The sequence below is a fragment of the Centropristis striata genome, chromosome 5 (assembly GCF_030273125.1).
Source record: "Centropristis striata isolate RG_2023a ecotype Rhode Island chromosome 5, C.striata_1.0, whole genome shotgun sequence".
In the NCBI taxonomy this organism is placed as follows: Eukaryota; Metazoa; Chordata; class Actinopteri; order Perciformes; family Serranidae; genus Centropristis; species Centropristis striata.
The window spans coordinates 33435335-33452849 of NC_081521.1; the positions used below are offsets into that span (position 1 = coordinate 33435335).

A 17515-nucleotide genomic window follows, 5' to 3' on the forward strand; every position below is an offset into this window, starting at 1 on the left:
ATACCCTCCCTTCCAGTGTCTCACCCATGCTGGGGGTCCACTACAATTGCACGAGGGTGACTCATCTTGCCCTCAATGAGAGTCTTGCGGGTCTGTGAAGCCTTCTCCAGCCTGGCAACACTGATAGTCTTTTTAGGCCCATCATCTGTCCAGTAGAGATTACCTCCCATCCAGTCCACTGCTATCCCCTCGACTGTGTGAATACCTGAGATAAGCACAAGAAGCCGGTGTGAAAAGAAACTATTAGCGGGCAATTCAGAAAGGTTAAAATCATATGGAATAACCTGAATCAATTATTTTCCAGGATTTGGTTCAGGAGAAGAAATAGTTCCCAGATTTCTCTGCAAAGCTGTCTCTTTTTTTTTTTTTACCTTCCTTTAGTATGGTGTCTCTCTCTGTGCCATCGATCTTCTGTCGGCCAATAATGTAGTTGGTGGCATCAGCAAAGTAGATGAATTCACTAGCGGCGTGGAAATCCAGAGCTCGAGGGTTCATTAGGTTCTCAATGGGAATCATGTACTCGTCAGGCACCTTAGCGTTCATATCCATGCCCCTGATGATTCCAGGTCGACCCTTACCGTAAACCAAAAACAACTCGTGGTCTGGTTCTGCACAAGAAGAAGAAAAATAAAACATTCTCAATGAATAAGTGTCATTACTTCTGCCAGATATTTTGTAACCACCATTACTTCATTGCCATCATTAATCATCACTGCGGAAACTAATGGGACTGGGTTCATTTTTGTCAAATTAAAGTTTTCCCTCAGTCTTGATATACTCACTCTTGCAGGACTTTCCATCGCTGCCAAGGCTGAATCCAGAGCGACAGCGGCATGTACGGGTCTTGTGGCTGTTGCTCAGCAGACAGATGTCAGAGCAACCTCCAGCCTTCCCAAACTGGTCCAGGGCACACGCATGACTGCGCACTACGCCAGGAGAGAGGGGCACAAAACCAACTGTCATGCAAATGTAAGTGTTATCAGTGAACATGGATCACTTAGCAGCAAGCGAAAAACCTTCAGGTGTAAAATGTAAAACCAATGCAGAAGTGTCTTTAACCTGCATCCTTTCTAATGGCCGTTAGAGGGCGACTAGAAAGGATTGTATAAAAGTCAATGAGAAAATGAACACACTTCTCAAATGATTTATTACCTCAGTAAACATTTTTGTAATGATTTTATGGTCTCAATTGCTAGTTTCAAGTGTTCTTTAATACAGCACGATGTTGATTTTGTAAATTACGGTCCCATAGGGTAAAGAGATGATAAAGCAGGGTATGCTTTAGGGTGTGGCTACACATCATCGATACCCCCAAATATGGTTCTGTCTCCAACATGTCAGGATGACGCCAGCTAAAATGCCAACTCAAGGACAGGAACAGCGCCAAGCTTTGTAATTACAACTACCGAATCAGAGTTATTTTCCGTTATCCACTCCCTGGCAGGAAGCACTTCTGCACACAGATGGGGAAGTTATGGATCATTTTATACACGGAAGTCAAACATTTTGGCTTCATTTTTCACTATGCAACTTTCATGGTAATGAATGGTACTCTGCCTCAAATCAAGTTGCCTCTAATGCATCCAATTCTCTTTAGACAGTCATCCTCCACAAACCAATGGGTGATGTCACAGTAGCTACGTCCACTTCTTATATACAGTCTTTGGTTAGCAGTTAAGCTAAGTGCCTTCCTGAAAGAGTACCTTGAGGTTGGCGCCTCTGGTGGTAGACGTGCAGTGCGGCTCCACGGTCTACCCGCGTCACCACCTGAAAGTCGGAGCTGTTGAAGCGATTCACTCGGATCACGCTGGTCTTGGGGTTGAGGTTTCCTTCGTCTGAATTTGTGGCATACAGGTAGTTCTCAAACACAGTCAGCCCGTATAGATGCTCAATCTGAAAGACAATAAAGCAGCCAAATTAAAAAGTTCTTGAGTTTGCTCCTAAAAACGCTGACATTCTCAGTAAAACAGCTCATTGTGCATGACTAATGGCTTTCATGATATCGTTTGTGTACACATTTCTATCTTGGAAGCTGTCTGGTAAAGTATGCATAATGAAACTTTCCTAACAAACTATTTATCAGTATAAGACAGATTTTGACAGGTTCTAAAAATGTGGAGAAATCTCTGACAGACAGAGACAAACAAACAAGGACAGACAGAGACTGACAGACAGACAGAGAGATAAAAAGAGAGAGAGTTTGTGTAAACTTGGCACAGGGCGGGATAATGGCTCCACTTCCTTCTCAGTTACACAGAGAGAGGTTTTACTTTTATAAGGGTCTATTCTGTGCAGCTCTCCTCTACTGTCAGAAAGATTTATGGGTTAGGATCATATTACCTCCCCCACCTCTCTCACACACGCGCCACCACCATCACTGCAGTCCTGATTTCATTAAGATCATTACTCTACTTTAAGTTTGAGCCAAGCTTTGCAAGGGACAGACTAATATGTTTAGAGAGGCACTAGCCAGGAATATCACACGATCTTTAAGTAATATCAATCAAGGCAATAAAAAGAACTTATCCCCCTGGAGAGGCGGGCTCACTTTGCCTTGATACACAAGAGACAACTGGAAAACAGTACTGCCTCTAAAGATGATGATATTAAATCAATGATGAAACAGATTTGCAAAACAGATGTTATCCATTATCGGAAGGAAAACTGAAAAGTCAGTAGAGACTCTGGGCTATCGATGCTTGGTTCAACCTTTAAAAAGAAGGCTAAACAATCCCAAATCGTTATTATTGACTGCATCTCTGAGTATGCTTGCGTGTAGTTGGTATTCTGTGAGTGTAAACTCATCCAACCATCCCTCAAACCTCACCAGCAGGCCCTGGATGATGGTGTGTCGGTTCTTGCCCTCGTAGTCAACCACTTCGATGTAGTCCAGGTAGGCGTCGGCCCAGTACACCAGCCGGTTGACCAGGTCCAGCGTGATACCGTGGGGGAAGACAATCTTGCTGTCCACCAGCTTGGTGCGGTTCTGGCCATCCATGTCACAGCGCTCCACCCTCGGCGTAGAGCCGTAGTCTGTGAAAAACACTTTGCTGTAGCAGAAGAAGAGGAGCAGAAAATAAGGGAGAAGGGGGGGTCAATAATGGTAAGTTGCATGTGCACTACACATTATTTTTGCTTTATTTTCTTTTGTTTTCATTTTCTATCTTCTTCTTTTTTCTTTCCTGCTTTGTTTACTTGAGGGTGGTGGTGGGGGTATGATAATAAAGAGTGAACTGGTATAATGGTATGTTCCTCCCTTGGTGGCTGAGAACTATTGTACACTCTTTTGAAATAAAAAGATGTGTAAAAAAAGGGTGACAGAAAAGAAGAAGAAAAATTAAAACAATTACAAAGATTTTTTAACTGATCATAATTACTGATGCCTCTTTAAGACCTACATAAGCAAACAAGACCATCAGCGAGAAGATAAGAGTGAGATATTTCTATATAGTTCTTCTTAATGTCAATTCCCTTTGAAATCCAACAAAATGACTCACAGCACGCAGACCAAAAGAGCCAATGTTTACATTTTCCCAGGTGAAATTTGGCATTGAGTAGTACGCTAGTTAAGAGAAAGCAGTTAAGGTTATGGATGATACTGGGGAAGGATCAGCAAAGAGAAAAAGAAAATAATTGACTGAAGAAAAAAAAGGCTAAAAGGGACAGTGACAGAGCACAAGTGGAAAAAACAAGCCATTCAACAGATAGAGATTTGAAAGGACTCAAAACTCATCCTTAATTTGCCATTTTCCTCCTTGACAGGAATGTAAAAAAATCTAATTTATATATGAAACACATTGCAAAATGTGTTTTTACATCAATACATGAATTTGGCCAAAACAGTTTACTTTGTTCCACTATCGTCATGCTACAGTTATTAATCCTACATAGCCACAAAAAGAGACATTACCTCATCAATAGGCATCCTGCAAACAGCTATTTCTCAATAAGGAAACTAGTATTACAAATAAATTGTGTCTTTCTCCCTCCGTTCCCCTAAAAAATGCTATATTTTTATGACACAAGACTGTGGCGCTCACAGAAACACTTCCACTGTTGTTGACAGGGGCCATCAAAATCAACACAAATAAATATACCCTTTAATAAGAGGAAATTATATAACTTAAAACAAACTGAATTACTTCATGTATCGTTATATTGGCTTGACATTACGCCATTGACCACAAATGGGATATCTGTATAAGTCATTATATTGGATATAAAATTGTTTCCAGGAGATAAAAATAGGGAGAAGTGGTACCTAAGAAAAAGGAACTACATCAGATACCAGCCTGTCAGTATCAGGATCCTGAAACAGCCATAGTGTTTGTGTAATGCACACGTATCTGGTACCTAAGAAAAAGGAACTACATCAGATACCAGCCTGTCAGTATCAGGATCCTGAAACAGCCATAGTGTTTGTGTCGTGCACACGTATCTGTCTAGGTTTCCTAGATTTTTGACGGCCTGCTTGGTCAGCACGACGTCTGACCATAAGACAGCATTTTCCTCTCGAGTGTTGCTAAAACAGCACTGAGGGTATTTTAGGTCAAGCAGAGTGGAGGGAAGTACAGACCCCATGGCCGGGTCCAATGCAATGCCTTTAGGGTTGTACAGCTCTTGGTCCAGCAGGGTCACGCATGTCTGGCCGTTCTTGTTGCAGACAAACACTCGGTCATCCACATCATCCACAAAGTAGAAGTTTCCGGTCAGCCAGTCGATAGCCATCTGCTCCACATCTGAGGGATGCAGAGGAGAGAAGAGGACAGAGATGAGGACAGAAGCATTAGCATAAACAGAGCCTCAGAGTAATATAAATCTTGGTCATATACCAGCCTCATTTCAAAACCTCCCACTTTATGGTGCCATGACCCTCTCCTCAAGTGTTCCCACACTCTTGAAAAAGAAAATATTAGTGCCGAATTAATGAGCTGCTGTCATCTTCCTGCACTACTGGGTCCAACAGGTTGTCCATTACCAGCACTCCACTTGTCTTTGATTAAAGCATGCAGGGCATGGGGGAGGGACAGGAACACAAAATGTGTCAGATAAACAGTGAGAGATGCACTTTCTAAGCTGAACTCCTTTCAGTGGACTGGAGAAATGACACAGAAGAGAGAGGGTGACTCGAGATTACTTTCGGACGAATTTAAGTATTTTACTGAAGTATGCATGGCTCACTTGTTGTAAATACTAAAGAAGATTTCGACTATGAGGAGAAAGCAAGTCAAAGCAAAGTTTTACTAGCCCAGTGTGCCTGCATAGGATCCACATAAACTAACCAAGATGACAACACTGAGCATTTTCACTGCAGAAACTTTCCCATGGGAACAAGAACCCTTTAAGCAACTTGGAAACCTTACCTGGGTTTCGAGGGGAGGATAAAACATTGCAGAATGGCCAGACATAGCAGATACCTCTTGTGAGCAGCTTAATTCACAAAATAAGGAGGTACCAGGTGTCACTATCAATATAAGGACGAAGGATTAACATTTGTTGTTGCTTTCTTGTTTTTTTGTATGTTGTCGGCTTAAAACACTTCAAGAGGTGTCCCGGTAGTTCATTTGGTAGAGCATGTGCTCCGGTAAGGCTGAGACCTTACTGCTGCAGCCCGGGTGTGATTCCTTTCTGCAGAACTTTACTGAATGTTGCCCCACTCCCTCCATCTTTCCAGTCTCTTTATCCAATACTAATACACTGCATTACAAAACATGACTCATGAAACTTGGATATATTACAACTTGAAGATCAGTCAAAGTGACCTCAAGTACTATTGGAACACCTCTGACAAAAGAACATGACATTTTGTACCCTCACTGCTTTCTGAGCCAACCTAGAAAGAGGAAGCTTTGCAGAGGGAGAACTTAATGTCAGACATGCCTCCAGCACTAGTGGGTTCGAAGTGTTAAGTTAGCACTGGAAACATTTCTCACTCTCTGAGAACCTCTGTCCTGTATGAGACTTGGTGCAGAAATCCCAGACCACAGGGAGACCCAGCTGTGGGACAGGGAGAGGGTTGGGTGGGGGGCTTGAAGATACATACAGGCTTGTGTTTTAACAGCTGCCGCCACACTCCCTTTCAAAGCAGAACATTGTATACACACACATACACATCACACAGAGTCACTACTTCAACATACAGTATCAAAGTGACCACTCGTGTCTCTTCCAGTTAATCCATGGGACAACTTTGATGTTAGGGTACATGACTGGGGTCTAACACCATTGACAGTCCCAGGGCTTTGACCATTCATAAAGAAAACATCTGCACTGGAGCGTCCTGACCTCGACAAAGACAGCCATGCTGCTCAAAGACAGAGCCAAAGCAAGCTCCACAACAGAGCATACACACATCTGGGCCTAATGTAAAACCCTCCACCCCACCTACCAAACATACACAGAGCTTCAAAAGACCTGCCCTACATGGGACATACAGTATGCCTTGTGCTACAATATAAGCAGAGCTGAGGAGAAAAAGGGAAACCGATTGGTTTGTGGTTGGGAAAGAAAGATACAAATAAAATCTATGTTAGAACATCAAAAGTTTTGGTGGAAATAATTCATTGACAGCCGGCAAAGGTAAAAACAATCTCACATTTAAGAGTGAGGTAATTCACACAAAGAACAGTCAAAAGAACAGAGGGAGGGAGTAAAAACCAGTCCAAGATGTTTCATAAACATCAAGATTCTGACAACAGGGAAGGGAAGTTTGTCATGGAGTTTAGTGGGATAGTGATACTCCCATTGGTATCAGCTCTAAAACCATACTCCTTTAAAGAAATCCAGCTGGAAGCTTGGCTGCACAAGGCATTGATTAGACTCATATACACAGTGGAGGAGCCAGTTGTGCAACACAGTGACTATAACGTTGTGCAACAGCCTAAAACGAGTGGACCACCTTATCCAGAGAGCCAGCCAGTCTGTTGACGTCGTCGCTCATTCAGATTCTGGTAAGTGGAAAGTTTGCTGGGAAAGTGAATGAACCCACCCCTTTCTCCTCATCCAACCACCCTGCCCTCACAACCCCATTTCACTTCCTGCCCTTAACACCTAGCAGCTCACACCACTCTGAGGAAGCATTTCACAGGCTGAGGGGGTCTCACTGGCAACAACAAACATGCTTTCTGCCCAAGCAGAAAAGCTATTTACATATAGGACCACAGCCTATTTAGTTCTTCAAACTAGTTACAGAGCGGCGCCTAGACTTTGGAATTGTGCCACAAAATTTGTATTTGAATGTGATTTCCTCTATTTGCATGTCAGTGCAAGTATTCCTGTGTTTACATGTTAGTGCAAAACAGAAAAGAACTGTCATCATGCTGCTTCCATAATCCGCCCTGTGCCAAAAGTATCCTGTTAATCTGTGCAAAATGGACCCCCCTCTTTGACCTCTCAAGAGCACAGTTGTGGAGTTCAGCGATTATGATTTTCCATAAGGATCTGACATATGACCTCCAGTTAAGAGGCTATAATTCCCAGCAGTTATGCCATGAGCAAATCCCTGTCTGCGGCAAGTGAAAAAGAGAGGTCACTGGCTGGATAGGAAGACCTAATGACAGGGGGAAATGTGACATCATTTTACCCATGAGGACATGATAGGTTAAAAAATAAAAATAAAAGTTTATTTTAGGTAAAATAGATGTGCTGTTTGGATGCAGGTGACAGAGATAGAATAATCCAAAATGTCCATCTGATTTTTAACATTTCTGATTATCCTTGATCCAAGCTAAAATTCTGATATTTTATCAAAATCTCTTTATTCTACAGGTCTCATTTAAAATTTTGCAGAATATTAATTGTTTGTAATAACCAAATACTGTAAAAATAACTTTAAATTGTGCGCTCCCAGCACAATATGGACACCATGAAAGACTCTGCTGAGACAGTCACATGACAAAGATTCTGTGAAACTTTAACTGAATTTGCAGGCTGTTGTTTATACATAGCAGAGAGGAAAATATATTTTTTTTAAAACAAAGGCCATAAACATGTTAATATTTCAATATATATAAAGCCCCAATTTCCCCACCAATATTGGTAACACTTATGGGCACTTGGACAAATGCTTTATATATATAGATTCTATTTTTATCTGAGTTTGTGCAAAAATAATTTATCAAAGAAATTAAACTTGTTTTACTATACAAAATAAATGTTTGAGTTATGAGGGAGTGATTGTGCTGTTTCCATACAGGGGCAGGAGTTAAAGCCACAGTGAGTAAAATGTGACCTGGAGCAAAGAAAACACCCTGAAAATGCTTGGGGTTCAGAGGGTTAAATCCAGTTACAAAAAAGAAAACAAAGAAAAGAAAAAAAAAGTGTTATGACACAGAGTGCCCTAGCTGATTTTACCCCATGAAACTATAGGTTTATAATCAGATCTTGATGCATATTTACAAAGACCTGTGCACTGATTTATTCTGGGAAAAAAACCCTGAAGAACAAAGGCTAGGAAGGAGGAGGAAGGAGGTCTGAACGATTGGCAGAGGGAAATGGGAAGAAGGGCTGGTGCCTGCTGTGGAGTTCCGATCAGAGGGTGGAGAGGATGAGACGGGGAGGCTCTGCTCCCCTTTTATCTTCCCCGTCAGAGACTCACACATTCAGACAGAGCAGGCCACATCTGGAACCCTCGTCTATGCATCGGCCCTGCTCTCTCAGGCCCCCAGAAGCTATAAATCACCTTGTTTGTGTGAACCCTGCACTTCTCCCTTTGCCCTCATCCATATCCACCTAAGGCCAATCCCCAGGTCTGCCCACCATACTTTTAGCAGAGCACCTGAGCCCTGCTCATTATAAAACACTGAAAGGAGCTGACAAAGAGCCCATGCTGGCATTGGTTCCATTGATATGATCAGAACCTGTTTTGAAACAGCAAGTTGATCTTCAAGAAAAGGAAAAGCAAATGGTTTATGAAGAAGTCCACTTTAGCTAATATTTTAAAGCAAACGACCACAAGGGAAAGCAGAAACAACCTGGACAATATGCAGCAAATGGCCTTTCGAATCAGCAGAGAGCCACTAAATTAAGGGGTTTTTCTCGCTTATCGCAGCTGAAAACCCAGACTGATGCAACATAAAAATGGGGAGTCAGCCAAAGTGCAAAGAGTGCCTCTTGTCTGTTTGCTCCCTGAGTGACTGAGGACAGCCAAAACTCACAAAACAGACATGACTGGACACACACTGTCAGGGTTTTCCACAATGTGCTATGGTGGAGGTGGTCCACTTTACCTGAAATTAAGACTGCCTCCACTAACATCCATATGTATTTAACCTTCAGGGAAAAACAAGAAAAAGAACATAAATTTAATGAGTGTTGTGTTGTACAGAGTCACAAGACAAGATGCAACAAGATCAAGTGGCTTACCGCCGCTGCTTAACAGTTTCCTGAGGGGAACTTTTACACTAAAGAGCCAGATCCACAGATGATATATCTCAGACAAAGCTCACTCTGCCCTCCTCTTTGTGTGAGCACTACAGAGCCATTTCTTCAAGTAAACAGAAAGTCAATCACCTGATTGTTTTATTCTGAACTTTACTTTCTCATATCAACATCAGATGGGATGAAACTTAAATGGTAACATTACTGATATTACATTAGTGCACTCAAAACAAATTCAGATTAAAAATGAATAGAATGCAATAAGCAAATGCTCAACAGAGTTTCATTTAAGATGCTGCTTTATTTACATTTTTACTCTGATGAATGAGAGCACAATACATATTCTCATATTTCATACTCTAAGGCAATCATTTCCAGAGACAGGGTTCAGTCACAGGGGATTTTGTATGCATCGCCAAATAAATTTGCAGAATTTCATCCATAGTGAAATAAGATTTGACGTGGAATCAACCTGGTTTGGTTAATGAATTAATTATTGACTGTTAGATAAGAATAGTTACACAAAAAGAAGCATGTTTGATATAAATGAAAATTCAAATTAGATTAGACTATAACACTGAATGTAATAAAGTAAATTAAAAGAATAAAATGAGAGCCTTTTAATTGCACCTAAATATATTAATTTGGCCTCATTCATACAGTATTTAACATGTGTATAATAAATACATTAAAGGCCGTTTTACCTTTTCAAGATAATATACAATGATGCAGAAATAGCAGTAAAATTTGTCAAAAACAGTTAATTTATGCACATATCTGCTCTTCTCGCATTTCTAGATAAGGCCTGTTGTAAATTATAATAATACAGTATGTGGACAGTTGCAGCCAAACTGCAATGAGTGAAAAACTCAAATTTGAATTCATAGAAGGTTATATGTCACTAAGTAATGGGTGCGTGAGTCAATGGTATTTAGGTCAATGCCTGTGTGTGTGTGTCTGTGTGTGTGTGTGTGTGTGTGTGTGTGTGTGTGTGTGTGTGTGTGTGTGTGTGTGTGTGTGTGTGTGTGTGTGTGTGTGTGTGTGTGTGTGTGCGTCTGAGCCACAGCTATGAGCGACTTAAAGTGACCTGACTGGACAGGACATTAGACGGCCGGAGGAATGTGGAGGCTGTTTAGGCTGACATAACCCAACGCTGGAATTTAAATACCATCTGCATGACCACACACACACACACACACACACATGCACACACACCTCCGAGGTACAGCAAATCACTACCTTCTCTCTCCTTCTCATTTTATCATTCCCTTGTCTCCTTTGCTTCAATCTCTCTCTCAGCGCCCCCCCCTACACTTCCACCCCTCACCCCCCATTTACCTCTCAATCCACTTAACAGAACAGAGGATAAAAAAGCCACAGTGGAGAGCCAACACAATGAGGGCGAGGTGGGCGACACATGAGAGCAGTGATTCAACTGGAAAAAAACCCATTTTAGGACGCTGGGGTTCAGTGAGCCTGTGAGCCTCAACTCTGCCCCGGCTGTCACATGTGACAGCAGTTGCACAAGCTTCATTTGAAGTGGATATGAGCCAAGGCACTTCTAATCACGTCGCAGGTTTTCAGGGTCTACACAACCGGCTTTCTCCACTTGTTTTCTTCACATCTGCCATTTCATGCCTTGGGCCAATTCTCAAGGGAACGCTTCCCACGCGCACAAACGTTTGCACACACGCACAAACCCACACCCTCGCTTTTATGTTTTGTCTACATTTCTGCCCCCATTCTTAGAGAGTAACGGCTCTGTCAGCCAGCGAATGAAAACAAACCTTGTCAGGCTCGTAATCAGAGCTAAATCATGTCAGCATTATATTAGTAAGTCTCTCAGAGGGAAGTGTGCACATGCTCCGTATGGGTGTTGCCCAACAGATGAGTCTGTGAGTTAAGAGGACACCTATGGGTATGAGGACATTACCTCCACAGGCCAGATGTTTCAGTTGTCATTGTTTACACAGAAACACACACACTAGGACAGCTCTATTCTGGTTAAAAAACATAATCACAGTTAATTTTAATCAATATAGAAAGCTTAAATCGTTTTCAATCATCATAATCCATCGACTTCTGAAACATTTTGAACTGTAAATATAAATTATCTGAAAAACAAAGTAAATATCAAAAAAGCAGATACATAAATATATAAAAATGTAATAAAACTATATATGTAATAAACAACAATATTAATATTAACAAATGTGATCAAAATAGGATCAACTATGTTAAAACATCCATCCATCCATCCATCCATCCATCCATAGCAGAACAAAACGCACATTAATGCTTGGACTTCTGTGTGATGCCAAATGTCATTATATAAGAAATCAATTACCAGAGTCTGGATACCACCAATTCTATTCAAATGATTTCACAAGAGCAGTGAAAGAATACATTACCAGACTTCTGAATAGCCCACTCGGTACATAAATCAGGCTAAACAGTGGGCTACAGTTTACCCATCAAGAAATGTGCAAATGAATGCCTGAAGGCATGCTGCCAGCCTTCTATGTATCATATCACTGTAAGTAAGCTACACACATATTGCCTCTATGGGATGATTTAGTGTTGTGTCAGGGTGCCCCTGTTCTTCAAAGACAAACCGTTTGAAAAATAAAGCTGGACTCAGCGTTTCTACTTGGCACTTTTATGCTGGTATGAGCAGCTTTGGGAGACGAGGCTGTATTGCTTCACATCTTACATTTGTCTGAGCTAGCAGATGCAAAGTTGACCATTTGATACCTGAGGCGAAGTACGGAAATTTCACACGGGGTGAGCTGACAACTCCAACTGATTACCTGAGCGTTGCTTGCGTGCTGTTATGCGAGGAATTCATTTCTCTCACACTGGCAGTTTACAGCTAAACTGCTATGCCCTTAAAGTACCTGACAACATTTTTCTATGTCAGCAGAAAATACTATTTCCAGAAACAGAAACTTTCTGTTGCAGTCAGTCATTTTTGTCAATGAAACTACTACTCACGGTGCAGGCTGAGGGAGATGTTGATGGTGCGGATGTTCGTGACATTCTTGAGGTCAGGGATGCTGGCGCACTTCAGCTGTGTGGCAGCAGGGCTGTCACCCACATCTATCCAGCAGACGGTCTCCTCGGCATAGATGAAGTCCATAGCCATGGTCTGCTTGGTGGCGATGGAGGGAAGCCGAGATGTGGAGCCGCTCAGGGAGGTGCAGCGGATGTCGTGGAGGTTAGCAATCAACAGCATAGGAAGACGATCGACCGGCTCTGGAGAGAGCAATCAGGAGTGGAGGGGACAAGCAAGCAAAGAAAGAGGTTCAAAATGAGGAAGAGAGGGCATAAGAGGGAAGAAATATCAGGAGGAGATGAAGAGGAGTGAAAGGTCAATACATCTCTCCAGCAATCAAGCTTGTGAAAAAAAGGATGTGCCACAGCATGCAGATGTTATTATCTTATATTATACAGCAGGAGACATTTTCAACAGAGAAACAAATCAACTCAAATCTTTTTTTTGCTTAAAATGAAATACATCCTTTCTCTCTGTTGCTCTTTTTGTGTGTGTGTTCTCACCATTTTTGGCCTTGCAGGAGCGGTTGTCAGGTTGCAGCAGGTAGCCCTCAACACAGCTGCAGGTGTAGGAACCCTCACTGTTTGTGCACGTTTGACTGCACGTCCCGTACACATTGCACTCATTGAAATCTACAGAGAAGAGAGTAATGCATTAACCCACAGAGACCCATATTGACACAATTTTGTAATTTTAAGGAGGAGGAAGGAGATGTTCAGGAGTAGATGAAAGGTCAACAGTTATGCCACATGGGGATGGAGTACATATTGTGAAAGCTGAGAACCTGAAGATTGATTTAAGAGATTCAACTCTAAAAATCCATGCTGTGATTCGATATCAAAAATGTCTGACCATTTTGAGATTTCTGAAAGAATATCACTTTTTGCCGATTGGGTGGTAAGCTTTTATGTTCTCAAAATTGCCCCTTGTTGTCCATATACCTAGGGTAGCCATACATCCACTGAATGCTCTAGTTCATTATATACAGTGAGATCAAATTTCAAAAAAAGATCTCACTACACTGAATTGCTACTTATTATCATCACACATTAAAAAAATAAATTTACTCATTCAATCTACAGCAGTCTCAGCTTTTCAGTAATACAAAATTGTATGCAGTTGCAAAAAAACTTTTTAGGGACCTAAGTATGCATAAAAATTCAAAAACACAATTTTTTTTAATAGGCAAAAAGGTCAGAGGTCAGGGGACCCCTTTGAATATGGCCATGCCAGTTTCACCCCTGCTGAGCTGAGCATTTTTTAGCTCCCTTAGTATCACATAGCTGATACCAATGAATGCCTTATGTCATCTAGTTTTATATGATACCAGTATCTTCACTCTGGCTCTATAGTTGAGTGAAGGTACAGCCAATTAAACATAGTAATATTGGCGATCCCAGAGGTCTCAGAGGGGTAACAGACACAGCAAGTTTTTCAGCAATTATTCACAACTTACTCCACTGGGTATACTGTGTTAAAACATGTTTTAACACAAGGCAACTAAAAACAAAGGTTACTACCAAACCCTGGCGTACTGACATTTATCTTCAAGCTTGAGGCAAATGGTTTGATAAAAAAATTCTGATCTTCTCTACGTGCCGCCCCGCGCAAATTCCAGTCAGCAAGCAGTAAATCCAAGTAATCAGATGATTTTATGTATTTTACTTTTGGCCAAGCTAGAATAAATCTGCAAAATCACTTACTCACCTTTACAAGTCTTTCCATCTGCAGCGACCTCATAGCCGTTGCTACAGTAGCACAGAGGCCCATCATGAGTCACAGCACAGTGAAACTGGCACTCATGGGAGGCGCAGCCTGGTGCTCGCTCTGAAGCAGAGAAAAACAGAGAAAACATTAAATACTGTGGAGGCGAACATGGAAGGGGGAGGGCAGCATACATATCAGATTTAAAGGGCAAATAAATTCAATGCAACAATGCAAGCTAAATTAAGCCTGTTTAAGTAATTGCCTCCTTGATCTAGTTGTGTGCAGATCAGCTTTCTAAGGATAATCTTAATCCCTGCGCAATCTTCACAGAGTCGCAGTGTCGTATCCTATCACATCTCCACTGGGAGATCAGATAGATTGTGGCTGTATGTGTATGTGTGTGTATGTGCACGTGTGTGAGAGAGCGTGAGGGGTCACACACGTGCATGCATGTGTATTCATCTGTGCATGTGACAGACGAGGTGATTTGAATGCGCACACGTTAGGGGGCCTCTTGTTTCCCGCCCCCAGAGGCAACTCAAGGACACATCCTTTTGGCAGGAAATGAAAGAGGGGCATCCACACATCCCCTCATCATGATAGCTATAGGTGTGTGTGTGTGTGTGTGTGTGTGTGTGTGTGTGTGTGTGTGTGTGTGTGTGTGTGTGTGTAGATATGTGCGTCTAGGCTAGTAGATAAATAGGGTAGGGTAGTGATAGTGGCACACACCTTCTATTGCATAACACATAATATTTCAGACAGCTTCTTTAAGCTTTAAACCTCAAATAAATAGTGTTGGAATGCTCTTGAACTCTGACTGATAAAATATTTTGTTACTTAGGTCTGTTGTGCGTCCACCAAGAACAGGCCTGTGACCCACACTGGGTGGGTCCTGCCCCAAAGTTAGATAAACTTTTGAGTTTTTTTGAGTGAAGTCATAGGGGCAGATATTATCCTGACTATGATCTGCTCTCATTCATTCAACAATATTCTCTTTGTGTCTTAACATCTCTATTACTCTTTAAGTCACAATCTGTGCAAGCTTTCATCCTTGAGTTAAGATTTTTGCTGACATGAAATATGACAGGTGTGTATTCTCATGCTGCAGTTTTACATCGTAACAACTTCTGTCAGCCCTTTGAAGCTCCATAACAATGGCCACAGCAATATTCTGTACCAGCAAGCTTAACTTCAATAAAATATTGAGTGACCTTGCTGAGAAACATACCCATTCAATTATGTATCAAGTGTAAACACCAATATAACAAAACTGTAGACACAAGAGGCTTTCACTAGCTCAAAGAAATTTACCTCATTGAAAAAAAGGGGAAAAAAGCAGTGAATGGTCATGGACACACTATGCGTACAGTAGCTAGTGATAGTATGACTGTGAATAGCGGCGATTGGACTAGTGAAGGGCCCTTATTATATAAAGCCTGTGGCACTCTTGGTCACAATGACCCTTTTGTTGTGGCCCCGCTGAAAGGAAGAGTCCCCCCAGCAAACACTGTGGCCCACATCGAATCCATTCACCGAGCCTCACACTGTGACAGACCACAGGCAACTAGAGTGCTAAAACACCCACAAAATGCAACTCTGTCAGGGTCACTTTGTCCCATTTTGTACCCGAGTGTGTTGTCTAGCTATGGGTGGGCAATATGGGCAATATAAGTATTGCTGGAATTAGCATTGATATCTCAATATCAGCCAATGATCTATTACCATTATATTCTATGATTTAAAAAAAAAAAAAAAAAAAAACTTTTACATTGACAGATGTTGGTTCAGTAAATCATGAATCATCTTTAGACATTACAACTATAAGCTATGCTATGGTATGATATATTTGTTACACTATATGGAGAGATGATAAATGTTAATATCTATTATACTCAATTTTTGGAGCATCAACAAGCTCAAAAAATGCATCCAAAAATATTTCTGAGGGCCTACTTTGGATAACTTTTTGGCTTATTTCTAAAAAAAAAAAAAAAAAATGTATTTCTCCTTTGAGACAGTCTGCAGGGGGAAAGTTTCTGGAATGTGCATCTGCAAATCCTTTTTCTTGTTCTAACCTCAGAGAGCATTTGTAGTTGTACGATGGCAGGACGGGAGAGAAGTGAGAATAGAAAATGTGAAGACAACAAAAAACATGGGAAAGATGGGAGGAGAAGAGGAAGGCAGGGTGGAAACTGGTGAATAAAGGGCTTAAGGATATGGAGTGGTTTGAAAGCTCCAGCTCCAAGCAAACAAGCAACAGCAGCGTGTTAAGCGTTTGACCAGGGGTTAATGAACGAAGCAAACAAATCACACAGTGACACACTGAAAGGCCTTTAGTCCTAAACAAGCATGCCAAAGCCATTGATCCTGTTACTGCATGGATGGCAACCCTCAATTTCACTCATCTATAAGTCTTCAAAGGGAATCAGGGAGTGAGAGTGTAAGGCTGTTTGCCAAAAGGCCAGCATCTCACGTGTGTGCACAATTAAAACAGACATCAAAAACTTAATGAATTTAAGAGGAGTATAAGATATGCACAGCACTTGATTAGGGCTGGATATCGGTACTCAACACCTTGAAGGTATTGACCAAAATAACCCAGGTACCAAAAAGGCAGTCAAATGATTCCTGCATACTGTCGTCTCTTGCACTGTAACTACTCTTACTACTACAAACTTTTCTGCATTCTTGTGCAAATAAATAAACTAAACTAAGCTACAATTGTGGTGCGGAAAAAGTCTGTTGTGTTTGATTTAAAACGTGCCAAGATGCCTGTTAAAATACATGTGGTGGTGGTGGCTTTTTACACAATTAAATGCTTCCATTCACATCATGGGTATTCAAAGAAATAAACAGTATCAACAGAAGTGCTCAGTATCGCTTTAAAGGTACTGGTACTGCCTTGTGCTGTAATATTTATAGTTACCGAAATACAACCACTATAAAGTCAATCTGCAGTGACTATTTTATATCTGTACAAACTCAACAATAATCTATAATAACACAAAAGTTTTCAACTTTTCACACTTGCTTTGGCATGGGAAATATCTGTTTCCCATGCCAATAAAGCCACATTGATTTGATTTACTTTAAATAGCAATACAGTTAAGAGGGAAAATGGTGTGAACTGTCAAACTCATTAAGTGCCATAAAGTTGCATTATATCTGAGAGAAAGCAGACTTCATCAGAATGTGTATTTTTGATATGGTGGTGAACGGTCCCTTTAAATGATACCCAGCCCTATTCCAAATGCATCCCACTGAGGCTGCGACCTCCTCTATGATATGCATATCATATGATAAGTATATTCTGAAAGTATGTCTGGAACTAGTCCAGCCTTAGGGTAGGCTGGAGTGGCAGATGACTGAGTGAAT

The 17515-nt window shown here is 41.3% G+C and overlaps 1 protein-coding gene across 2 annotated transcripts in view; it reads right to left on the reverse strand.

The window, feature by feature from the left end:
* Positions 1 to 17515, reverse strand: part of lrp1ab (low density lipoprotein receptor-related protein 1Ab) — a 102211-nt gene that overhangs the window by 50991 nt on the left and 33705 nt on the right. For both annotated transcript variants that reach the window (XM_059334206.1, XM_059334207.1), the window contains exons 4-12: positions 14141 to 14260; positions 12937 to 13065; positions 12373 to 12633; positions 4577 to 4739; positions 2828 to 3050; positions 1704 to 1893; positions 783 to 926; positions 372 to 608; positions 25 to 205 (exon numbers count right to left, since the gene is read on the reverse strand). In XM_059334206.1, the coding sequence (XP_059190189.1) occupies positions 25 to 205; positions 372 to 608; positions 783 to 926; positions 1704 to 1893; positions 2828 to 3050; positions 4577 to 4739; positions 12373 to 12633; positions 12937 to 13065; positions 14141 to 14260 (1648 nt within the window). The remainder of the gene's footprint in view (positions 1 to 24; positions 206 to 371; positions 609 to 782; positions 927 to 1703; positions 1894 to 2827; positions 3051 to 4576; positions 4740 to 12372; positions 12634 to 12936; positions 13066 to 14140; positions 14261 to 17515) is intronic.